Genomic DNA, 27,118 nt, shown 5'->3' with positions numbered 1-27,118 from the left:
GAAATACTGTTTTATTGTTTTGTTATTGTTTCTGAATAGAAAATGTTTGCACATGCTATTTACCAAATTTGTGATATCATTAGGGTGACCAGACGTCGGGATTTTATCGGGACTGTCCTGATATTTGCTTGTTTGTCCCGCGTCCCGACCAATGTTAGGTCGGGACACTGGACAAACAAGCAAAGGCTCCGGAGCCCGAAGGGCTCGCGCCCTCCCCTGCCCCGACTCCGCCCCCTCCTTCCCCCATTGGATCCTTCCCCAAATCCTCGCCCCCATCCCCGCCCCCTCACTGCCCCATTGTCTCCCTCCCCAAATCCCCGCCTCTTGCCAAGCATGCCATGCCCAGGAGACTCAGGGGAGTGCGGGGCCGGGGTGAGTGTGAGTCTGGCCTGGCTCCGAGCAGGCAGGACTCGGGCGCGGTACCTGGAGGGAGAGTAGGGGGGCGGCCCGTGGGGCTAGGTGGTGGCTGTTCTCCCCACCTGGGCAGGGGACTTGGGAGCAGCCGCTGCTGCAGCTCCCACTGCTGCGGGGGGAGGAAGTGGCCAAGCACATGGCGCTCGGCGGCTGCGGCTTTGGTGCCCGGGCCCGAACCCGGGCCTGCTGCGGGGCAGCGCGCACACTGCGCACAGCCCCTGGCCAGTCGCGTCTGGGCTGGCTGCCCAGCTGGTGCAATCCCGTGGCGGAGGCATCGGCAGCCCAGTCCCGTTCGTTCCCCTGCAGGACCCGAGCGGGATGCGGGGGGCTGGGGCGGCTGGCTCCCCACTCCGAGGCCGCCCGCAGGATTGCACCAGCTGGGCAGCCAGCCCAGACACGAGTGGCCAGGGGCTGGGTATGCGCAGCGTGCGCGCTGGGTCCCCGCAGCAGGCCCGGGCTCGGGGGGTTCGTGGGCGCCAGAGCCGCAGCTGCCGAGCTTGGCCAGCGGCCGCTTCCTCCCCCCGCGGCAGTGGGAGCTGCGGCAGCGGCTGCTCCCGAGTCCTGCTGCCCAGGTGGGGAGAACAGCCGCTGCCTGGCCCCGCAGGCCACCCCGTACTCTCCCTCCAGATACCGCGCCTGAGTCCTGCCTGCTCGGGGCCAGGCTGGACTCACACTCACTCCGGCCCCGTGCTCCCCTGAGTCTCCCGGGCCTCCCTCCAGCGCTTGCGGAGGGAGGAGGAATCGGGGGTGGGGGATTTTTTTTTTTTTTACTCTGCCGCCATTTTTTCCCCCTCTGCCCCCGCCCCCCCCCCGCGTCCCGATATTTGACCTCGGTGATCTGGTCACCCTAGATATCATGAAGATATACAAAACTATTTATGATTGCCTAAATAAAAAGGTGGGAAAAAAAGCCACAACAAAATGGAAATCAATAAGTAGATTCCTGTTGTGTTTTTCAAAAATTGTTTAGCATCCATATACCCATTTGTTTTGATAATTTTTTTTTTTAGTTACTGTAAGTAGCTGGACTTTTGAAAAGTCTAGGACAATGTATCTGAAAATGAGAAATAGACGGCATTAATAGACGGTGTAATTCTCTTAAGGGAATTACATGTGTACATCAAAGGAATAACAGATTCCCTAACATTCATTTGTCAGACAGAAAATATCCAGGTACTATGGTGCAAAAGAGTATCTTAAAAAAACACTGTTCAAGTCAGAACAATGAAGAATAATACAATTTTTACGTCACATGGCATCATTCACTCATATAACCTTTATGGCAAAAAACCAAGTTTCCATAGCTGTGAAAGACCTATCATATACATTTTCTCATACCTGATGTGATTTTAGCGAAACTAAGCCATTTATACTCATTACAGCACGTCATTGAAAAGAAACTGCTAGGAAGAAATATGAATTATTATTCTTTTTTCACCCCCACAGGAATATTACTTCATAAATAGTTCCTTATAAACTGCAGGCTGTGCTTCCAGTGGGTGCATATATTCTAAATTACAGAACACAAAAACATAAAGTACTTTTATACAAGTCAATAAAATTAGCCTATTGTTTTCTTCTGCCAGTGATGACACAGCAGATTATTATTGTTATTTACTATTTTAGCAGAAAATGGTTGTCATAAACAGATAGTTAAGGGTTAATGTCTCTTTTACCTGTAAAGGGTTAAGAAGCTCAGTAAACCTGGCTGACACCTGACCAGAGGACCAATAAGGGGACAAGATACTTTCAAATCTTGGTGGAGAGAAGTAGTTTGTGCTCTTTGTTTGGGGGTTGTTCGCTCTTGGGACTAAGAGGGACCAGACAACAATCCAGGCTCTCCAAATCTTTCTGAATCAGTCTCTCATGTTTCAAACTTGTAAGTAATAGCCAGGCAACACGTGTTAGTCTTATTTTTGTTTTCTCAACTTGTAAACGTTCTTTTTTGCTGAGAGGATTTTACCTCTGTTTGCTGTAAACTTGAACCTAAGGATAGAGGGGGTTCCTCTGGGCTATATAAATCTGATTACCCTGTAAAGTATTTTCCATCCTGATTTTACAGAGATAATTTTTACCTTTCTTTCTTTAATTAAAAGCTTTCTTTTTAAGAACCTGATTGATTTTTTCCTTGTGTTAAGATCCAAGGGGATTGGATCTGGACTCACCAGGAATTGGTGGGGGAAGGGAGGGGGATGGTTAAATTCTCCTTGTGTTACGATCCAAGGGGTGGGATCCGTGTTCACCAGGAACTTGGTGAAAAAGCCTCTCAAAGCTGCCCAGGGAGGGGAAGGTTTTGGGGGAACAGAAAGTGATCCAGACACTGAAATTTCTGGATGGTGGCAGTGTTACCAGATCTAAGCTAGTAATTAAGCTTAGAAGTGTCCATGCAGGTCCCCACATCTGTACCCTAAAGTTCAGAGTGGGGGAGGAACCTTGACAATAGTCTAAGGGTTTTTGGTGATTATTTTATTACTGTAAGACTGACGTGCAGATTGATTGATGTAATGAGGACATTACAATGCTACTGAAAATCTTCCGATTCTATGATTTCTGTTTACAATGTAGGAAAATAATAGAAGGCTTAAAAAAAGGAATGCGTATGCCTTAAAAACAAAATAAAACGCAAAATATTATGAGATAATAAAAGAGACTGATTTCTTCAATTCCTTTGTTAATTTCCACCATATGGCATCATTGGCACCATATTGTCCTAAAACAATTATACATTCAAACATTTTCAGTCCTGTATTTTATACAATGTATTTACATTTTACATGCTTTAGTTTAATTTATTCTAGGCAATTCATAAAATTTAACTCTCAAACTCTAAGGCCTGGTCTACACTAAAAAGGGGGTTCGAATTAGGGTACGCAAATTCAGCTACGTGAATAGCGTAGCTGAATTCGAAGTACCCTAATTCGAACTACTCACCTGTCCAGACGCGGCGGGGTCGAACTCCGCGGCTCCAAGGTCGACTCCGCCACCGCCGTTTGCAGTGGTGGAGTACTGGAGTCGACCACGGCGCTTCCGGAGTTTGAACTATCACGTCTAGATCAGACGCGATAGTTCGAACTCCGAGAAGTCGAACTCACCGCGTCGACCCGGACGGTAAGTGTAGACTAGCCCTAAGTGTGTATATTATATATTTTAAAGGAGTAAACAGGACAGTGAGGAATCTGGTGGCACCTTAAAGACTAACAGATTTATTTGGGCATAAGCTTTCGTGGGTAAAAAACCCATTTCTTTGACTCTGTGCATCTGAAGAAGTGCTTTTTTTACCCACAAAAACGTATGCCCAAATAAATCTGTTAGTCTTTGAGATGCCAACGGACTCCTTGTTGTTTTTGTGGATACAAACTAACACAGCTACCGCCTGATACTTAACAGGACAGTGGTTTATTCTAAGAAGGAAAATGGATTTACTTATAAGGAATGCTCTGTTTTCTAGTTCATGAGCAACTATTAATGGCAAAATATCTATGCTAGATGAGAAAACTGAACAGAAAGATTTGAAAATAATAAAAATTCCAACCACATTTTTTTTTTGTCATCCCTGTTTTCATGACCACTTTACATAATTAAAAAATACCACCTAGGGTACAATTTCAAAAGGTGTCTTTGAGACTTTGTAACTTAAGAGTAGAGCTACTGAAACACAGGATTTCTGTTTTGTGAGAAATCTGAGTTTGTTGTTTGGTTGTTCTGTTTTGGAACTCAACAAAATATTTCAAAATTTTCATGACCTGGAATCCCTTCAAAAATTCATTTTGGAAACACACTGTTTCTGGACCAAAATATGTTCCCTGGGCTCAGGGCTGGCTCTAGCGTTTTTGCTGCCCCAAGCGGCGGGAGGGAAAAAAAAAAAAAGCCACGATTGGCAGCACTTTGACGGCAGCTCTACCCCACCGCTTCATTCTTCGGCGGAATTTGGCAGCAGGTCCTTCCCTCAGAGAGAGGCTGAGGAACCCACTGCCAAATTGCCGCCGAAGAGCTGGACATGCCGCCCCTTTCAGTTGGCCACCCCAAGCACCTGCTTGCTGCGCTTGTGCCTGGAGCTGGCCCTGCCTGGGCTAGGAGTGGCTGACTGAAACAGACATTCTTGTCAGTTTCACCACTGCTATTAGTTACCTAGGCAAACAACACAGGGAGCCAGCTGGCCCAGGAGACTTGAAGCTTTGGGGTCTCTGGCCCTGGAAACCCATCTCCGGACCTCTAGGCTTCCAGCTCCATGGTAATAATCCCAAAAGCTCTTGAGTGTCTCCCAGGTTTCTAGACTCCCTACTTCCAGGCACCATAGAGACAGGCATCTAGGTTCCGAGAGCCAGGTCTCCTAGGGTTTCTGGAATTATCAGGATCCGGCCTGCACAGAAGCCCTAGCATGGGGTGGGGGGTGGGGCTAGCCCAGAACTGCAGACCCTGGATGCCTGGGTCCATGTCTCCAGGGCAGTTCACATGGCCAGGCTCCTCTGTTGAGCTGCCAGGGAACCAGGAAAGTTTGTTGAACCTGACTGGCTTTTGTAAGAAATTTCAGGTTCGACAAACGTGCATTTTCCAACAGCTCTACTTTGGCACCTAAATCCCATTTCCAAAAGTGACACAGGATCCTAAATCTCCTTGATTTTCAATAAGGCTTTGGCTCCTAAGAGCTCAAATTGCTTTTGATAATCAGACTTAGGTACAGAATTGGTCACCCCATCTCTAAAATGTTATTGCAGAATTGCAGGGGGTGCAGCGTAAAAATGCACATCTATGATTAAAAGCCATTGTTCAGATGTGTAAATGGTGCAAAACATGAAAATTTAGCCCCAAATATTTTGCTACTTTGTGATAAATGTAAAAACTAACATATCCTTTAAAAACTGATTATTTAAACAGGATACCTCAAATATTTCATTCTTTCCCGTATAGTCTATGCTAATGAATATTTTACATTAAAACAACTCATTTATTTAATGGGCATAAGAGATTAAATACTCATTTGATTAATTCAGCCTGAATTTTCCAATTTTTCAACCAAAAACTGATCTTTAAAAAGCCCCAATGCTATTACATTGCTCAGTTCAGGCATCATTTGGAGTGGGTGGTATGACACTGGTAACCAAGTGTCACCCCTAACCAAGGCTGTACGCATTAGCTAAGAACTGACAGACTCATAGCTGGAAACCAAACCAGCTCCCCTGTATGTTAGTTTTGTACAAAATAGGCATTAGTTTTATAAGAATGTATTTAGTGTTTAGACTGAAATTTTGTAAGTTGCTGCATGCATTAATCTCACTTGTAATGTCTTTATTCCATGCTATACAGAAATACATGTGTTTTGCTTTATAACTTTGAAAATGTTTGTTCTGATGTTGTGAATCCAGGCACAGGAATTGTCTCTCCCCCACCATTCCCCCAGCCCATTCAGGAGGATTAGCATAAATTAAGCAGGCCATTATAAGACAAAAGCTTTGTTAATTGCCCCATCTACCCATGGAGAAGTACACACAGAAGGCCTCACTATTTTATCAAAGGTATCAATTGTATTTTTTTCAAGTATTTTTTCTTTTCACTAAGAAATAAAGATGTCCATGGTAAATAGTTTTCCTTTCCTTCCCCCTTTAAAGATCTATAGATTGTATTCTATCAAGAACACAACTTCTAACCAATTATTAAAGAAAAAAACATTTCTTCCCTTCATTACAAGCTAATGCTGCAGGAAATTTGTTTTGGATTTCTTCTGGGTTGTGTTTCTTATTCCCTACATTAAACATGGTATTCAATTTTGTCTCTGCAAATGGAAGCTCAGCATACCTGATTCAGTCCTGGTTTAGATAAGTAGATGGCACTTTTTTGACAGGTTTCATCAGCACAGGCTGGCAGTAAATGCTCAGTTTGCCCATCCCCATCTGCCAAAAAAGAGAAAAAAACAACTTATCAGCTCATTAACATTTGCAAAATCAAATGTTCTTCTAGCAGAACATAAAATTAACTGTGCATATATAATAGCCTGTATAAATCTTGATAAAACATAAAAATTAGACAAGTGTCAAGAAAAATTAGAATTTTTGAAATGCTTAATCTTGTCAACATGTCATCTAGTTTGACTTTTGTTTGAAGCTGCAAGTGCATTTCTCTTTGTTAAAGAAATTTAATTTTGATCCATTATGCAGAAAAGTTCCAGTTTCAAATCTTAAATGTAAAAATACATTTCAACAGAATGAAAAAAAAGAGTTATTGACATTGCCCTCATAGTTTGCCTTTGAGAATGGCTAGTTTTTACAGCAGTCCATCTTTACAAAGTGATCATTTTTAAAGTGATTTCTGCTGTGAATGATGCACTGGATAGACAGACATGCAAAAGTTTGTGTATATAAACACCTACATGTCGGGTAAAGAAATAAAACAGTGCTCAAGCTACATCGTTACAACAGACAGCTGCTCTTGGCTTCTTGCACAAGGTAAGTCTGAATTCACATAGTTCACAAATCTTCAAGAATGTCACTTTTAGCACATTTGTTCCATACATTTCCAAGCACTTCAAAGTAAAATCATCCCCATTTTACATATTTAACCTTATGAAAGTTACCATGAGACCTAGGCTAAATTGAGTGAATAGTTGAGCATGTAAACGTGTGTACAGACCTCCAGATAGCAATCTTGCAGACTTAGCCCTGGTCTACACTACAGGGTTAGGTTGAATTTAGCCATGTTAGGTCGATTTTATAATGAATGAGTCGACACAAGCAACCCCGTTCCAGCGACATAAAGGGCTCTTAAAATCGACTTCTGTACTCCTCCCTGGCGAGGGGGATAGCGCTAAAATCGACCTTGCCAACTTAATGCGCTTAGTGGGGACATACATAATCGACTGTATAAAATGGACTTCTATAAAATTGACTTAATTTCGTAGTGTAGATATACCCTTACAAGATAGAAACATTATAGAGGGATACCACTGATACTTCCTTAGACCTGGCAGAATGAGCTGTAAGATTATAGAGCAGGAATATCCAACAAACAGAACACATCTCAATGCACAACCTAACTCACGTAGACAAATGCTTTCTGCTGATCTTCAAAAGATTACTGACTTCCAGATGTCCTAGCCCTATCCAAATAAAAACTTAAAGCACATAGTAAAATACCTGTGAAATAACTAAAAAATTATCTACAAACTGAAGCCTGATAGATCTCACAATACTGAAACTTTAAAACAGAATTTAGCTATTTCACTTACTATAAATCAGTATTATTGCAGATCTAATTTAACAGGCATGAAAATAACAATTCCAATAGTTTAACTACATGTCTTTTATTTTGCCTTTACATCTTAAAGATGCATCGATACAAATGGTAGACAATGCTGCAGCCTTTCCATTACGCAATTAAGATTTTTAGCAGGAAAATTACTTTATTTTATTAAGAAAACATTTGATAACAGAATAGCAGTTTGGGGTTGATTTGTTTACATTTAAACCTTACCAGTGCCACATTTTAATCATGCACGAAAGGTTTCTATTTATATTTTCAAATAAGTAAATGAAGATCTGCATAGTATACCATTCTAGGAGAAAGCAAAACAGAACAAAAACATTCCACAATGTTAATTTGGATCAATTTCCCCCAAATGACACTTATGTATGGGGGAAAAACACAAAAAGTAACAACCCAAAAACCTAATACTTCACTAAAACACAAAACGTACACATACAGAAAGTCCATCCCAAAACAAAATAAATCCAACTCTCCCACTTCCCCTCAAATCAAATAAAAGGTGTTCTCACATGGACAAGATTAAATATATGTACAATAATCTATAGGCCACTCAATGTAAACCACAGTTTGCTTTTATATCGATTCAAGTCCGTGTAAATTGAACCAACAGTGTGTTCTACATGTTCCTTGAATTAAAATAAACGAATGAATAAAAGGAAACCAGAAAAAAAGCTTGTTTTTAACTGTCAGAACATGAATTTTTAATTATTACTAGACATTAGCCAAAACTAGAACCCCAGTTCTTAATCCCTTTTAGTTTTTATGGTTTGGTGGACTGGGAACCATCCGCTGATACATTTTGGTTGTGTGTCAGATTAAAATTTGAAAGTGGTTCCAGTTTGGATATGGTGAAAATTGAAAATTGAGATTTCAATCCAAAACTGAGGAAACCTCATATTAATCTGAGTTGGAGCCTTAATTCAGTTTGGAGTCCTAACCCTAACCTAAACATTTTCTGGATTTGAAATGCACTACACTTTGGCCCATGTCCTCTTATAACATGGTTGACATTTTAACATGCATGTGAAAGACCAGTCTTAGCCCTTCACAATACCATCGCCCAACCCATGATACAATTTTGACCCTTAGTGTTGAGATTCAAATCATCAGTACAGATCAAGTTTTACAGAAAAGAATGGGAACACACACACATGCATACTTATCTCAACTTTTATAAAAATATATTAGGCAGACCTTATGAAACCCAGGAATAATATGAGAAAAATTCAGAAATAATCACTAGCTTTTATGCATCCCAAAAACAAACTTCATGAATGAAAGATATTTTTATAATAACCTGCCCATCTCTGCAAATAGCAGGCACATTTATTAAATCATCTTATCAATCTGATCTCTAAGCACTGTGACTCAAAGTGTGCACTGTCTAGAAAATAATCATTGGGAACACAGCTTTAAACACTTAATGACAGTAGTTCTATGAAAAAAATTACTTGCAGATGAAGTTTTCTAATTAATTATAAATATAAACACTTGCCACTTAAATGGCTCAAATCTTTTCAATTTATCCTAAAGTTAGACTTGAGGGGAAAATAATCATGTTTGAAGTTAGATTATAAACATTACAGTTACTAAAGGAAAGTTATAATCTACTATAAAAAACAAAACACAATATTACTGTAGCCTAAACATATCATACTCTAAAACAAAATCACATAGCAAGTGGTTTTCCAAAGAGACCCCCCAGTCACTTTATGAGGTTCACTGCTCTGCTGGCATTTAGCATCTCAGTAAATTACACATCTTCATCTAGGTATAGTCCTGTCACCTGAATTATAATGGTGACACTAGGATCTGTGTGGTTTCAGCTCTAACAGCAAAGAAATTGCTGCAGCAGATTTGTTAATTTCTTTCCCCCTCAAAGCTGTAGCAAATGATAATCATCCAGCATTGACATAAACCCTTTCTCAAAAAACTGGAACCCTGTCAGCTTCATCTGGTAACAGCTTCCATTCCTCCTGAACATGATGATCTACCCCATATACGTTATTTTACAATTTTATGTAAACAATTATTTCTAATCTAGATAGGAGTTTGTGCAGCAGTCTGTGTAAAATAAACAAAAAATTACAAAGCCATCTACTGTCTTTTATTCGTAACCGATTCCAAACTTAATATTGGCATGTGTTGGCATTTGAAAAGAGAATATACTCACTGACTGTATTTTACTGATTATAGTATAAGAACTAATGTTAAAATGATATACCACTAACATGTCTCTGATTTGAAATTATTATGTGTATGCATTTAATACTATCCTTAATTACAGTCACTAGAATTTCTCCAGGATCCTGTCTAATTTCAGTGCATAGGATGGCTGTTCATAGTGAATGAAACATTTATGTAATATTTACTTTTATCTTCATTGATAAAGATGTTGATTCCCACATCATTCACTGCACATTGCCCAAGCTGTGCACTGAAGATACAAATCCTACACTGTAAATTTAGAGTAAGTCCTTTGATTTCAATGGATTTACACAATGGTAAATGAAAAGAGAATTTGGTCCAACATGACGCATGGTTCCACAGAAACCCTGCCTCTCTGTAAAGGTATCTTACATGCTTTCCAACCTTTACCCGAATAAAGCTGGAGACTTGTCGAAATCAGTACATGATCATGTAATTGAAGCCTGTATCATAAAGCAAAGACACAACGGCCCAGAGTAGAGGTTAAGAGGAGCATAGTTAGGCCTTCCATAGGAACTTTTGGAGTTGTGATCACATTACTTTTACTTTAACTGGGTACTCAGACCAGTTACACCTCAATCCTACTTTTTCCTCCCTTGATGTCAGAATTCAATTTACTCCTTTCTGAAATACCTGACAGTGACTCCCAACCTACTCCAAATATGGTAGGTGAAGGCAACGTTTTTGGCATATGGTGAAAAATTAAAAACACCAAAAACCATGCACTAAATTAACATAGGCTAAAACACTAAGAGAAGTGTAAGCAGCTAGGCTCTAATCTGAGTGCAACATAACTGTAGCTAGAATCTTAGATACTGCAAAATAGTCTGGCCCTGAGCATCTTCTGTTCTCTTTGTCCTTGTGGATATAGATGCTAAAAAAGCCTCTGTTGTGTGCTGTCTCGCTCATATCACAAATAACAAAGGACTAACATACCCTTCTCTAAGTTCTTTACAGAGAGGTGAGAGAAGAAAAATTCCCTTAAGTACCGGAAGGGAAGCTGGTTGTTGTTGTCTTGGGTGAAAGAAAGACTATGCAAGAGACATTTGGTTCTGAAAGTCATAGGCATAGACAAGTTATTATTTCCATTTAACAGAAGTTATTTTTAATGAATTTTCATATATATATTAGTTCAGATCTGTATATGGTTCATTCTTGTTTTTCTAATCCCTGTCACTTTGTACACTAGTTTCATCCTCCTTCACCTTGATCCTGCCTTTTAAAATTCTAAGAACAGTAATAAAATAAGGAGGTAAAAATCATGTTGCGACAGTGCTCTAAACACCAAAAATATTGGCCTATGGGCAATCAGAAAGACAACCCACAGTACTGAGTTTTATATTCAGACAAAATAAAGGTTAACTTAAAGTGGCTGTTGATTATCTTAAATCTTTCTCCTAAAGAAGTATACGAGATGTGAATCACAACATCTCAAGCAGATGTAAAGAGCTTTTATGGCTGAGTCAAGGATCTCCATGCATTACAGAACTCCACAGCTTTCTTGTTTTTAGAAGCAAATCAATTCTCCTTCTTTAAAGTCCCTGACTACACCTTTCCAAGGAAACTGTACTAGCATCTTGATAACAAGAACAGCATTTAACCATTGCTCAACTGAGAGCTGCAAACAATAGTTCCCTGGGCAGTAAGGACAGGGCATAACATCCAAGGTCATGCCATAGCTGAAATGGTGAGATTTTAAAGGAACAGAGAGTTAACTGGAAATTAAAAAAAGAAGAGAAGCATGCATAAAGAGACCGATGTCGGACACAAATTTCTGCTAAAGTTTATGCTAAAGTTTATGCTGAAACAGATAGCCTGACCACTGTTGAAACAGATGGAACAAGGCCTGGTTGCATACCACGAAACCATCCAATGTTCTACAGATAGCTGACTGTTGTGACAAAGTGTACTGCTACTGTCTTTGCTAGTAATAAAAACATGAGGAAAAGCAAAATGCTGACTGCTGTGCTACTGAATTTTGGTTAAGGGATGTTTTGTTATTGTTAAGCAAGTAATATTGTCAATGGAATTTTCAGTGTTATGAGATCAGACTGTTTAACAAGGAAAAACAGACAAGGGTCATGCACTGTGTCACCATGAGTTTACTGCTTGCAAGAAAGCAAAATAATTCACAATTGTGCCAACATATCTAGCACTGTGGAAAAAATAAGTAATACCAATTTTTTTTAAAGATATTTGCACTGTGCCAAATTGACAAATGAGGGGAAAACAGAAAATTTTCCAGGAACAGCCACTGATCTGAAACCAAAACTCAAAACACATGGGCAAAAATCATATCCTTTCTGTAGTCAACTAAAAAACTATTTAAAATGAGTTTGGGGAAAAAACAAATTAGGGCCCCTATTTTCTTCTCTGACTATGCTGGTGGAGTGGACAAAAACATAAGGGATCCCTGCTGAGAGGTGTGAAAGGGAGGATGGAAGGAAATGGCTGCCGTTTTTGCCATGGATGCTGCCTTCCCTTTCTATCAAAGTAGCACCTCCACAGGGATCAGGACATGTGGAGAGGTGGGTAGGAGCAAGCTGCTTTATGTGGCATTTTTCCCTTCCAGAAGATTAGCCAACAAGTTAATTGTGATCCAGGCAGCATTGTTCTGTTGTTATTCCTGCCTTGTGTTGAGCTGCTCCCTAGGAGGGAGTGTTGGCTTCTCGTGAAAGTAGCTGAAGAGTTTGTCTATAGTAACACATCTCCTGCCGGTGCTTTAGGGATTGGAAAGGGCTGGCTGCTATTTCAAAAGGAAAGAGGTTTCAGTGGCTCTTGCAGGAGGAAGGATGGTTTTAAGCCAATGAAAGTTTTAAGGGAATTTAAGGCATGCAGAAGAGAAAGAGCAACATGAGATTGGGAGGTGGGCACTCCGGAGGAAAGTGAGATACTCATGAGGGATGAATTGGGAATTTCAGGAAGGAATTTAGAGCCAATTTCTCCCCAAAGTTCACCCAATCCACTTTATGATTCTCTTACCCCCACCTCCATGCTGCTCTCATATTCCCCCCACCACCTGAAGGTGGAGATAGGAAAAGCTATATGGGGAGGCTGGATGCGGTACAGGGTGTGGAACAGCATGAACCCTCAAGGTGCAGTTTGTCATTCAACACTATCACAATGAATATTTCCTTAAGTGTTTTAGAATACCGAAAGCAAAACTCCTCCACCTGCTAGTTAAATTATTGTTGTGACTGTAAATATCAATTGATTTAAGGGAAAACCCCTCATGAGAATGTTTGTCAGAAAAATGGTAGAAATTCAAAAAGGAAAGGTTATACTGAAATATGAAAGTGTACAGTTAAGGTAAGTTAACAACATTAACACTTCTGCTGCCTACAGAAAAACCAAAGAACAAATATATCCTCAAAACCACACTTCCACATTGCTTTAGTCACTCTGCAACCTGAGTAGTTATCAGCCTGAAGTATCTCTGCACACTGCCACAGCACTGGAACTGAGGAGCACCTGTCTTCATGTCACTAAAATTACTTCTCCTTTCTTCTTTAAGACCACACAGAGTTGCTGGAAAAAGTCAGGCTTTTACATCTTTTCAGTGAGGACAATTCCCCCGCAAAAAATTAAGTGGACACAAGGTGAAAGAGAAATCATACTTATTACACAGAGGTGTAAATACAAAACTAAAGCCACAACTCTAACTCCTTAGGCCAGAGGTCTTCAATCTGTGGAGAACGCCCCCCTAGGAGGGCACCGAGTAATGTTTGGGGGAGAGGGGCAGCTGTAGCCTGGACCAGCCCCCTCAAGAGGGTGGGGAAGGAGTGCCACCCAGCTCTGCTCCTGGCCCCGGTCCCTACCCCTAGCTGTAGCCCCAGCCTCAGCCCCTTTGTCTGTTTCCCCCACTCCTGGAGCTGCAGCCCCACCCCCAGCTCTGTGGGGGATGGCGCGGACAGGGATGGGGTGGGTGCGAAGTAAAAAGTTTGGGGACCACTGCCTTAGGCAGATTAAACAAACATAGTGGATTTCAGATTTTCACAGTTATAGGCTTATCAGAACACATTTTATTTAAAAATACTTAATCAAATTACATTTACCTTTCATGCAATGTGCAACAGGTATGTTGGGTTAAGGGCAGAGTTAAGGTTATTTGGGTAATCTCAAATGTGCATTTCCATATTTTAGAATTTGTTTACATTTAAGTATAATTAACTTTGAATATCCACACTAGTGTTTCTTGTTTTTATCATGTCTCCAAAAACATTCTCTTAGGTGTTTCTTTCTTTAAGAAACTTATATAACCTTCATTTCATGTTAATTATTGTGGGGGCAGGAAAGGAGGGGGACTGCCTGAGAATCATAATATTGCTGTTGGAAAACTGGTTTTAGCATCAGAGGAATCTAACCATTCTCAATTTTCTTTAAAAGTACAGCTAAGCAACTTAAATACAACAATGTCCCCAGCTTGGGCTTTGTCAATGAGGAAAACTTTGCAGAGTTACCATGAACATGAGCCTATACCAGTTAGTAGGAGACGACACAGATCAAGCAGCCCTGGCAGAAGCAAAGAAAACAACAAATGAGAATAATGATGGCGGAGGAATGGAAAGAACCAAGGAGGAGGTTGGTATATGCTGCTCTCAGAAAATCATCAGAATCTTGTCATGTTTGTCTACAGCACAGACTGTGACAACACAGCGCGAGCTACTTTCATTTGGGGAACTACTTAACACTGAGTCAGCAATACAAACAGTAGCTCTCACAGCCTAAACAAAGCAGAATTACTGATTTATGTGAGCTCAAACATTTAAATTAATTAATCAAATGTCCATGATGAAACAAATTTTTAAATCTCTACTGAAGTGAATAGATCTACTAAATGAATAGTAAAATACTCATTAATCCATGCAAATCAGTTTTTAGTCACTTCATTTCACACACACACTTGATTAATCTAAACTCACTGACCATTAACAAAGCCCAATTATACAGAGTCTATGTGACCATTATTTTCATAAACTTTTCCACAATGGAGCCAAAGCCAGCTTTCTATCCTAATACCACCACACAATTATATAATGCTTTTTATCCAAAGAACTGTAAAGCACTTTACAAAAGCAAGGTAAGCATCATTGTCCTGATCTGAGAGCTGCAGAAACTAGGCCACAGTGATGTGAAATGACTTGCCTAAAGACATACAGTAAGTCAGTAGCAGAGCTGGGAAGACAATGCCTTAGCTTAACTCCCTGTTCTGTGCCCTATCCACCAACTACTCCCTAATGAATTTGTTTCAGATTAAATAAAAGTAACTAACACTTATAAATTTAAGTTTTTTAAATATATATATATAAAATTTTAATATGGAGATACACCTATCTTATAGAACTGGAAGGGACCCTGAAAGGTCATTGAGTCCAGGCTCCTGCCTTCACTAGCAGGACCAAGTACTGATTTTGCCCCAGATCTCTCAATAGCCCACTCAAGGATTGAACTCACAACCTGGGTTTAGCAGGCCAATGCTCAAACCACTGAGCTATCCTTCCCCCATGTATATAAGCACCTAATTGCCTTGTTTACATTGACCCAATACAAACTAGAAAACCTAATGGTAAATTGTGAAGATTATCAAACCCACAGAGGTCATTTCAAACAGTCAATCACCTTTATTTAGGAATCACCTTTATACTCATATATTGCAACTTAATTGAATTTCTCCCTGAACAATCACCTAATAACTTCAATCTTTTGTACTCTGGTGAATTATAATTTTGCTACATTTGTATAGTATAAAAAGATGAAAAAATGTCCTATTAAACAAAAGAGACAAAAGTTGCCAAACCTGGTTGCCTAAGGTTGGGCTCCAAAATCTACACTGAGGCATTTAAATAGAAATTGCTTGATTTTTCAGAGATGCTCCCAAAATGTGAAATCCCAAAACCACTTTTTAACAACAAATTATAAAAGAATCATATCTGACATCTATGATTCATAATAAAGAGAATAAGGGTATCTCATGAAAGCCTCTGCTAACATAACAGACAGCAACAACTGAAGAATTAATCATTTCTGCTATAGCAACCACTGCATTGCAATTACCATAGTGACATGGGGAGAATAGAAAAAATAATAATGAAGAGCTCTTATTTGGCTGACAAAGTGCTCCAAAGAAGAGTAGAATTCTCCAGTGCACAGCTCTTCTCACCTTAATCACTTCAGATGCCATTTATAGTAAATTTATGTCTCAAAGCTTTTTCTGTTTTTTATTTTTTTAGAAGGGCAATTTTATCAATTGTTTTTCTGTCCTTTTGGTCAAGTTAATGTATAAACCAGGGTTCAGCAACCTTTCAAAAGTGGTGTGTTGAGTCTTCATTTATTCGCTCTAATTTAAGGTTTCACGTGCCAGTAATATATTTTAACGTTTTTAGAAGGTCTCTTTTTTATAAGTCTATAATATATAACTAAACTATTGTTGTACGTAAAGTAAATAAGGTTTTTAAAATGTATAAGAAGCTTCTTTTAAAATTAAATTAAAATGCAGAGCCCCCTGGACCCAGGCAGTGTGAGTGCCACTGAAAATCCACTCGCGTGCTGCCTTTGGCACACGTGCCATAGGTTGCCTACCCCGGTATAAAGGTAATAATTGGAGATATACCAATCTCCTAGAACTGGAAGGGACCTTGAAAGGTCATCAAGTCCAGCCCCCTGCCTTCACTAGCAGGACCAATTTTTGCCCCAGATCCCTAAGTGGCCTCCTCAAGAATTGAACTCACAACCCTGGGTTTAGCAGGCCACAGCTCAAACCACTGAGCTATCCCTCCCCCCAAACCATCACCATCATGTACCAGACCAAAGAGCAATATATTTTAGAGAGTCTGGTTTTCATCAAGTTGAAGCCCCAAGGTCTAGTACATTTCTGAGCATGCATTTGCATGTCTGTTTTGCATGAATATCAATAATATTTATTATCTGATTGAGATATTTTAGGAATTTTACCTCAGAATTACTGCTAGAACAGTCTAGGGACTCTGTTATTAAGGTTAGATGTAGTAGAGAGCTACTGTGTATGTACAATAACTATTTCTGATAAGGATTTTTACTGCACAGCTTCAATAAGTCTCCCTATTGCAGGTAATACTGATAGGATACATGTATAACATTAAAGTATCTAAATTCGTACTTGCACTACAGATATTAATTCCCCAAAAGCTCTGTTACATTTAATCAGGTGAATGTATTTCACAATTATTTACTTGTTACACTAGACTTGAACTTTTTCAGCTTCCCATGCTATTTAAATTTTTGTACACAGTTTTAGCCAAATTGAAACAGAAATAAATGTTAGACAAAAAAAGCACTTAAACCCAAACAAAAACATGAGAAGTTTAGAATTAAGTTTATAGTTATAGCCTTCCCTTCAATGACTGTGCCGAGGTATTGGCAGTGTAAAATTTGCTAGAATATGGAAATCTCTTGCATAAAGATAAAGGTTAAGGTTGGAGTTTTAGCCTTAAGTGCTTTTCTAAACAAATTTTAGAAAAAAAGTGTTTAAATGTCTAAAATCATTAACTGACTGAGAGGCCTTAAACTTACAGGTTAATACATACTTTTAAAAAAATGAATTTTTTGTTTCCAGCTGGCAAAGATATGAGTTCAGAAAGCTCTGTGCATACTGTATATGCAGCTTTTTGGATAATATATGAATTCTAGCAATGTAAAGTGCAAAGAAAATTCCCAACATATGGAGGGGGAACAATGCCCCTCTGCCCACCATCTCAATGGGGGCGTGAGTAAGTTTGACCTCATCAGTAGGAGAATGGTCCTCACTTGGGGCCCTGATGGAGGTATGGTGGGGAGTATTCATATTCAATCACACTGCAGCCTTTCCCTCACTGCATTTCTCTTCCTGCCTTAGAATGCATTTTGGGGGAGGAAGGAGAGCTTTCTCTGCCATCCTAGTAGCCCAGGTTTAGATTTAAGGAATAGAATAGAAATGTAATGTTGGAAATTAAAATGGGAATGTCTTAATTCATCTCAGCTTGCAGCCAATGTCCAATGAGGAGAGAAGTCTGAAAGGGTCAACTCCTGGAGTAAACATGAATGAAGACATAGGATATGGCTGGTGTTCCTAACGGCTGGTAAGGAGAAGGGTAGACCTTAAGTCTTTGCAGACTGATGTACCCTCATTCCCCATTGTGGGACAAGAGAATTCAGAGGTGGTCTGAGTCCAGTGAGTTAGGTTGAAGGATGTCAACCCTGATTTATTGGTTATATGGAATAAGGCCATTTAATCCCATGCTGGACTCCATTAAGGTGTCTGGTATGGATGGGAGGGGAGACAAGGAGGCTACACTCACTCCCATTGCTATTCCAATTAAAAATTAATTAATAAGTTGTGGCCTCTGCTTTAATATCCATCCCCGAGTTTGTGTCTCATTCACCTGCATATCCTGATCAACTACTATTTTGTATTAAACAGTTTTCTGTTCACCTTAGCCTTTATATTTCCTTACTTTGGTTAGTTCATCTACAAGCAATGTTTATTTAATGCCATACTTCTGTATTTGATTAAATACCATATAGCAATATCACTGTCTCTTTGAATCAACAGTTTGAGATGCTCAGTTTTCACATATCTTGGAATGTCTCTCCAGTGGTTAAAGTCACATATTAAGGACTGTTGTAAATTAGATCCTTCTGGTCAGGTTTTTCTACTTAGTTATCTTTCAGTCATTTTATCTACTCAGCTTTTAATTTACTAAGATATTGATTTAGATTAGCCACAGAAAGATCAAAGAGAAGAAAAAATAATTATGCTTTTAAGAGTTCTGTTTTAGTTTCCAGAGGAAAAACAATAGAACACACACTTCTGAAAGTCAGTTTGCTTTTAGACTCTGTACATTGCAACTTCACTGGTATAATCTTTTCAGAGAAAAAAAATGTCCAAGGAACCTTTAGCTGTCTCTCTCAAATGAAAAAGGATTTAAACTATTTTATTTCTTTTATAAAACCAAGCAAGAAACTTCTCACTTTTTATCCTCTCAACCTAGCTATATCAAAAGAGCCTAAAACAATACAACATGTTGTGTTGTTTCATAATCATGTTCAAATTATCAGAAGCTGAAGCTATCCCTGAGCCTTCTCTGGGACTACAGTATGTGAAAAGTAACTTTTCAGTTTGTCTCTGAATGTTCAAGATTCCAGATATCCTGGGATCTAAGTTAATTTAAATGTTTATCAAATACGACAAAGTTTCTAAAATTATGATACATCCTTTGGCCATATTAAGTCACTTCTGTTTGCTACAACACATGGCAAGGAGAAATCCTATTGCAGATTGCTCCTTAGGATTTACATCTTTCAAAAGAAAGCTGGCATATACTTTGTGCATATTAATATACAGGGCATCAATCAAAACCATCTGCTTTTTGGAATGATTAACAGCCATGTCCATCAGGGCAATACAAAACCGTGAAAACATGGATAAAAAGCATTTTGGAATATTTTGAGGTTCTGTTCTTTCTTTCAAACCGCACACAATAGGCAAATGTTTGTAGATGGCCTAAATTTTAATTAAAACTTTAATTTTTAATGACTTTTGCACAATACATTAAATAAAATTTCTTAGCATAACCTCTAAATATCATTGAACTTCTACTTTACTCTGTTATACTACACATGAATCCTGTGTTTAGCAGCCATACCACAGACCAGTAAAATTCAGTCACCCAGGAGAGGTGATCTTTAAAGGTCAAACTAAACTGTGCTAAAAATCTTGAGGATTTTTTAAGTATCAGCATAAAACAAGACGAATCATCTGCCTCTAATATTGGCTCTCTTCTTACTCCCTCAAGAGCATCACTATATTTAAGGCAAAAATTGCTGTACCACACATCAGAGCAACCATGTCACAACATCTAAATAAGGGCTCAATCCTGTGAATACTTATTAATGAGGGTAAAGCTAACCATCACAAGTAGATCCACTAATGTGCAGTAGTGTTTGCAGAATCAGACCCATAAAACTACTAGTTACTGCTGTGGGACAAAGCACTATCTAAAGAAATCATCTAGTTCCAGAGAATAAATTGTGTGTTTATCTTTTTTAATATGTGCATTACCTGAATATCTGATAAAAAACTGATGACATTTTAGTGAAAGGGGTCGCAGGTTATTAAAATTTTGGAACCACTGATGTAGTATGTATTTACATGACTATGATGCCTGCAAAGGAACCACTGCAATCTGCTGGGCAAAAGCTTAACATGATTAAAAAAATATAATCTAGAAAATATAACTAATTAATAATAAAAATAAATATGCAAGTGTCAGATAGCTTAGGGAGGGGGAAAAAAAGAGGAATCTCACCAAAATCTGCAAACACTGATTGTCCAACAACCTTCGTGTCTTCAGGTTTTTGCTTTATGTCTGTGACATTGGAGAAATTCCCATCCTATCAAATACAATAAACATACACCATACAAAATTACACTAATGAACTGTAAACAAACCAATGAAAATTTGAAGTGTAAACTAAAGACTAAAAATAGCTTTTAAAAAAAGGATTAATAGGTGAAAAACTGTCTTTTAACTGGGAAAACTTGCACTGTTTGGAATAGTGGAGCCTGAGCTGCCAAACAAATCTGATGTGCAGACCCCTAGTCCTGCACGGAATCTCACGGAAGTCAACAAGACTCCATGAATGAGTAGGAGTATGCACATTTGAATATGTTTGTAGGAAAAGATTTAGTTACTTCATTGGCATAATCATAGGATAAAGGTGTCTAAATATTTAAAGCAATGTAATGAAGTAAGACTTACAATTTATTAAATTACTCTATTAATATAGAAATTACCTTCCAGATTATTCTGATTATACTAGTGCTGAGCAGGGCTTGTTTCAACAACATGCAATATTATGAATTAAAACCTGATCCTGCCAAGTGCAGAGCCTCTTTCCAGTCCCGCTGAAATAATGGGAGTGGAGGACACTAGGTGTAGTGCAGGGTCAGGCCCCAGCTGTTGAACAAAAAATGGTACATTTTTAATTAAAATAAAAAAAGATCTGAGGCCCAGTGCTCCAATCACTTTACTGGGAGTCATGCTCACTTGAGTACTTGAAACCTGTAAAATGCAATGTATTAATTAATATCTTGAGTCAAAATGTAACAGGTGTGACATCTCAGAAAACAACTGCAAAAACATCATGAAATGTTTAACATTTCATCAAATCTGCCATATATATTTTGGAAATATAGGAATAATAAAATTAAGAGTTCCTCCTATTGATTCAGAGTTTTCTCAGTTATAATTTATATTCAAATTGGACCATCACTTATTTGGACCGGTTTTGTGTTTTATCCTCCTGTGTATTTTTGTTCTATTAATAAATAAATAAATAAAAGGTTACTACTAAAAAACTCCAGGGAGTGTTTCATACTTAACCCACACTTTATACATTACTCTCATGTTACAATTTCTTCAGTGTTATACAACAATAAAAGCACCTGTTACACCAGCGGAGAAAGCACGTGCCTGGGGCGGCACATGCTAAGGGGTGGCATTCCGTCCATTCTTGGGGCGGCACAGTCTGGGAGGCCTTTTTTTTTTTTGCGCTTCAGCAGTTTGGGCGGCACTCCGTGCGGCTTTTTTTTTTTTTTTTTTTTTTTGCTTGGGGCGGCAAAAATGGTAGTGCTGGCCCTGTTGCTATATATGCAGTTTCAGTGCAGAACTCATTTATGTCAAACTGTAAACTCTAAAAAATATTTATATAAATTTATGATGGAAACTAACAAAACTGAAATGAGACCTCAGAATATGTAAATAAATGCATCTTATGAATTCATATTGAAAAATAACACTATAGTGGTATAAGTACTAGCCACTATCATACATTTTCTTCACTAGTGTACCCCTCCATTGTGGTGACTGGCACTGGTTCTTCACCTAATCAAATTAATATGGTAATGTACATACATCGCCTGTGATTCAACCACTTCATCCAAACATCTGTTGGAGAGCTATCTTAAGACATACTCCAAAGTTTTTTGTCCTCTTCTTCCTCCCTCCAACCTTGTCCAATCAGCCCCTCAAATCTCTTGTTGTCACCCAACAACACACTTCCACTCTTTCCCCTGGAGCTGATGTCAGGTCCTTGGTACCTCCTGGACCCATTCCCTACACACAAGCTGCTGCTGTCTGGCCGACCCATCTAAAGGCATCAATTCCTCTGCCCCTCATTGATGGCATGTGGGACTTCTGTGAGATTTAAAATATTTTTATGGTATTTTAAGAAGCATATAAAAAGCCCTACCACTTACTATTTTAGGTTGATTTTTATTACACTCAGACAATTTATCTGACTAATCTCCCTTTTAATAACAGGTTATCTGTTTGAAAGATATATCCATAGAACTAGTTTTACAGGAGGGATTAAAACTGAGTCAGATCTCTATTGTTACTTTTCAGATTATTTGTATTTTGAAGATTGTCCATATTTTTCTTACTCATATGCTGTTTAGATTTAGAGACTTAGCTCCCTAGATGAGGTTTCTTTGGGATAGTTTTCCCTTGACATCTGATTATAGCTAATTTTTTTCTTGGAGTACAATCTGTAACTGATAATGGCTCAGAGGACAAATTAATCAATATGGATGCAAAAACAGAGTAATTTCCCCAGAACTGTTCAGCTCATATTGTTATCCATGAACAGCTCCAGTAGAATTATTTGACAGCAGAGCTGACTCTGTAATCCTTACAGATGCTAGTTATCTCATTGCAGTAAAGAGGACTAGGCCCTATGTCAAGTGACCAGAAAAGGAGGATAGAGGCCAATACCTCTAAAGCATTTTGTGGTAGATCAAAGGAAGAGAAAGTTTCAATTCTGAATAATTGTTATCTTTATTCAGAAACATGTATTATGTCTTAAAGTCTCTGAAGGATCCAATATCCAAATTGTTCTTCTTGACTGACTTGAGTAAATTTAGATTTTACATTTGAGTCCTCTATAAATGCTGCATGTGGTTTTTATTTATGTGGTAGTTTGATTGCAGCCATTTGCACTGAGAACATGAAATAAGGGCTTCCAAACACTGAATTCTCATGTCACCTTTGATCCCTTGATGACAGAGACAGAAATGTATTTCAGATTAAAAGGAAGAAAATACTTAGTTCCTGAAACAGTAAAATTTATGTATCAGAGGGGTAGCCGTGTTAGTCTGGATCTGTAAAAGCAACAAAGAATCCTGTGGCACCTTATAGACTAACAGACGTTTTGCAGCATGAGCTTTCGTGGGTGAATACCCACTTCTTCAGATGCAAGTAAAATTTATGTTTCTGGATTACTCTAATTCTGCTCAAAGACGCAGATTTGAGTTATGGAATCTAGGTTTTCAGTAGGCCAAAAGTTATATTTTATCCAGTAAAGTTTAGAAAGAAATGTCTACATACATATGCATGGACTGCACTAATGAAAACATATTTTAAATTATTTATATTTTTCTTATAATTATAAATCATTATCCCCAATTCTTCTCAACATCTAGAACAGAAGCCAATCAATATGTGTGATAATAATTTAACTACAAATATTTATTTACTGGAGTTTTAATTACATGTAAAATATTCTCACTTTTGAACCATATCAATGCCATGCAATTGTTTATTCCAACTAAAGACTGTAGTATTTAAAAGAAGATATTATGGATTTTATTCCACAAGCCATTCAACAGTGGATGCTGGTTTTCAGGGGGGAGGAGGGGGAAGGTGGTTCCTTTTTCTGTAGGTAACTTGTAAATAAAATTTTTCTTATCTAAAACTTTGTAGTCTGTAGCATTCTAAAATCCATAACTAAAACAGAACTGGTCCACAATGCAAATAAGTCAGAACCAATCTTTTACTGGACTGGACAATTCCATCAAAGCATGGAAGTTTGCTTATAAAAAAATATTAAATATGTTACATAGCTCTGTATGTAGAGCTAGCAAACTGAATTATGAGTATATAAATCCACCTCAGAAGTCTGGTGACACCATAAAACATGAGGGCAAAGCTCAAATGGTTTGTACCGTCACCAGAACACTGATGTGGAATTATAGCTCTCAAAATGGCTTGTCTATACAGTGGGGTAGTTCACTCTTTGGGGATGTGATTTCTAAAGTGCAATAATCTGTTGCACATTAATTGGCGAGTGTAGAGCCTACTGGTCCATACTAAGCTTCCTTAGTGTACTTTAACATAGTGCTGTTTCAAGCAGCACTATGATAAACCACACCACCAGACTCTACACAGACCAATTAATGTGCAACACATTACTGTGCTTTAAAAACCACACTCCTGTAGAGCACATTATCCCACTACTCTGACATCATGGTCAAATTATAACTGATCTCTGCTTCTATTTGTCCCCCTTATAAAACAGAGCTAATACCTACCTTACAGTATTGTTGTACAGCTTAGCTCACTAATTTGGAAAGCACTTTGCACTAACCTATCTGTTTTGATAAACTTTGAATTTAAGATTTTTATTAACGATGATCAGCTGTGTTGAAAAAAAATCACTATCAAAATATTAAAACAGGTATCAGACATAAAATAAAGGAATACAGCAGACATGTCTGCACAAGTTATAGGCTACAGTAAATCTACATATTATAAATTAAAGTAATTTTTTTATTTTACTTTTTTAATTAGGGTATGTCTTCACTACCAACATTAAAGCACTGCCGCAGCAGCACTTTAACATGGCTATGTAGTCACAGCAGCAAGCTCTCCCAGCGCTGTAAAAAGCCCCACCCCCATGAGAGGAGTAGCTACCAGTGCTCGGAACTGGTGCACTGTCTACACTGCCACTTTATAGCACTGAAACTTGCATTGCTCAGGGCGGTGTTTTTTCACACCCTTGAGTGAGAAAGTTTCAGCGCTGTAAAGTGGAAGTGTAGACAAGGCCTTACTTAATTGTACTTCATCCATCTTTCCTGAAATAGTACAGCTAATTTAATACATGCAGTGAATCATTGTATTTTTCTTAATTCTTTTATTCTTGTCTGCCAGATTTCTATAGCTGACATTTGTTTTTCCACCCACAATGGCAAATATTTACTGGTTGAAGGCACAACGAAGTCCAGACACACTGGAAGGGGAACAGAAGGCTAAAACCCCCAAAATATACAGTTAAAATCAACTGATAGTATACAATGTCATTGTACTACACAAATCTATTTAGTAAAATATTTTCTGAAAGCTTGTAATGTTCTGAACTTGATAGTCATTATGAGAGATGTATACAGACCATGGTTATGAATTTATGTATTTGTGTATACAGAAAACTGTGCTCAACATTCATAGCAAGGAAGGGTGGGGAGCAGTCAGTCAAGGTGGGACACCTTCCAAGCCAACTTCAAGCACCCATCAATTGTCCAGCCAGAAAACAGGTAACTTAGAAGATAAAATCCCTTTTCTAATACATGGAAGTGTAAAGCCTGAAGTTGGGTCTCTGCTTATTTTCTGTATAACCTGCATATGTTTCCTTTCCCTTACACTTTCATCTTTAAATCTGTGGTTTTTCTATTAAATAAACTTTTTGTTTGTTTTTATCCCAAGCAGATCTGATGTGTAAACTGTGTGGAGTGTGTGTGCCAAAGCAAACTGATAACAGTGGGACTGGTTTCACACCTTTGGGGGGTGCTGCACCAGAGAGGAATAGCTTGAGAACTCAGGAAGACTGATTTGGAGAGACTCGGGACTGGAAGGGTTATTGGTGTCACCTTGAAAACAGTAACTAGGCTGTGTCACGAATTTGAATCACAGCTGCACAGCACCAAAGACCTTGAAGTTATAGGGCAGGTAGTAACAGAACTCTTTATCAGTCTGGGTGTTCTCCAAAATGTCACAATACCTGTGTTTAATTTCAGGACATTTTCCTAATACTATAGTGATAGGAATTTGCAGTGGTGGTGGGAAACAATATCCCTGATACAGCTCTGGCATCAATATTTTATCAAAGTGGTTTTCAAACTGGGGTATGCGTACCCCTGGGGGTATGCAAGCTCTTATCAGGGGGTACGCGAGGAAAAATCCTGTAATGGCGGACAACAGATTTTATTTAGTATAGAGGTTTTCAAATTGTGGGGGATGGAGAAACGTTCGTTCGGGGGGGGGGGAGGGGGGGAGTGGCCAATTTCAAACTTTTTGAGCTGAGCCCCTGCTTTGAGTTACAATTTTTGATTGCACTCCCTTCTCCAACCCAGAGAGGCTGAGTGGCTTGCTGAAGTGAGTCAGAAGTGGAGGTGGCATTTCCTTCCCAAGCCCTGCTGGGCTGCCCTGAGCCACCTGGTATCACCACTCCCACCTCCAACTGTTCATGGGTACTCCCCTCAGAGGGTGGCCCCACAATTTAAAAACCTCTCAAAGCTGTTGCTAAATGGAATGTATAAACCTGAGGGGGCATGTGATCCCGTGTGCCCTTTCATGTGTCACCTGTGTCTTTTCTGCAGATAAGGAGGTTCACTCATCAGCAAACAGTGTACACAGAATACATGCATTCTATACCAAAAGCTGCATTCAAATATACTTGAAGAGCATAAAACCATACTTTTATACTTTTCATTAAAGACTTAAAGGGGCACATATTGTTCTTTATATTATTGGTATTTTAGGAAAAACTAATTGCAAGTACTATTAAGTAATGTTAAATATACCATCTTGATTGACCATTGCAAGTCTCTCCATTTTACCGTTCTTCAACATAAAGTAAAGGTAATTATGGTTAGATGAAAAATGTGCGTGTCTTTATTCTCATAATTTTGATGCTAAGTTGTGTTAAAAATTTACTACACAATAAATTTAAGTGATAGTGAATTAATCTCCCCACCCACACTAATGCACGTGTTAAGCAAGGCATCTATAAAAACGGCATTGTAAGGAAGTTCAGTGTAATATATATGGTACTTAAGATTTTAATAGATTTCTTACTCAGCTTCTATTACAGCCTTAATTTACAGTATAAACTATAAAAGGTGACCTCTGCTTGATTTGATAGCATGGCTGCAGCACATGTTGCTGTATGGGAAGATAAGATTTTAGTCTTAACTCAATAATAATCCTGAATCTAGATTCTCATTTATACTAATACCCTTTAATGATATTCTGACAGAGTAAAGGAGCTAGAAACAGCCCCCTGAGAGTACTCTGTACAAGGGGCCTTCCTGGCATAAGAGGTCTATGGTGGCACTATTCCAAGTCTTGATTGTAGGGTCAGGGCCTGAGTCAAGGCTGGAGAGCACTGT

General features: G+C 38.7%; 1 protein-coding gene across 2 annotated transcripts in view; it reads right to left on the bottom strand.

The window, feature by feature from the left end:
• ITFG1 (integrin alpha FG-GAP repeat containing 1) overlaps positions 1-27,118 on the bottom strand; it is a 195,347-nt gene that overhangs the window by 116,223 nt on the left and 52,006 nt on the right. For both annotated transcript variants that reach the window (XM_044987616.1, XM_044987614.1), the window contains exons 8-9: positions 20,202-20,286; positions 6,208-6,302 (exon numbers count right to left, since the gene is read on the bottom strand). In XM_044987616.1, the coding sequence (XP_044843551.1) occupies positions 6,208-6,302; positions 20,202-20,286 (180 nt within the window). The remainder of the gene's footprint in view (positions 1-6,207; positions 6,303-20,201; positions 20,287-27,118) is intronic.

This window comes from Mauremys mutica, chromosome 14 (genome assembly GCF_020497125.1).
Source record: "Mauremys mutica isolate MM-2020 ecotype Southern chromosome 14, ASM2049712v1, whole genome shotgun sequence".
Taxonomy (NCBI): Eukaryota; Metazoa; Chordata; order Testudines; family Geoemydidae; genus Mauremys; species Mauremys mutica.
This window is presented reverse-complemented; position numbering and strand designations above follow the sequence as displayed.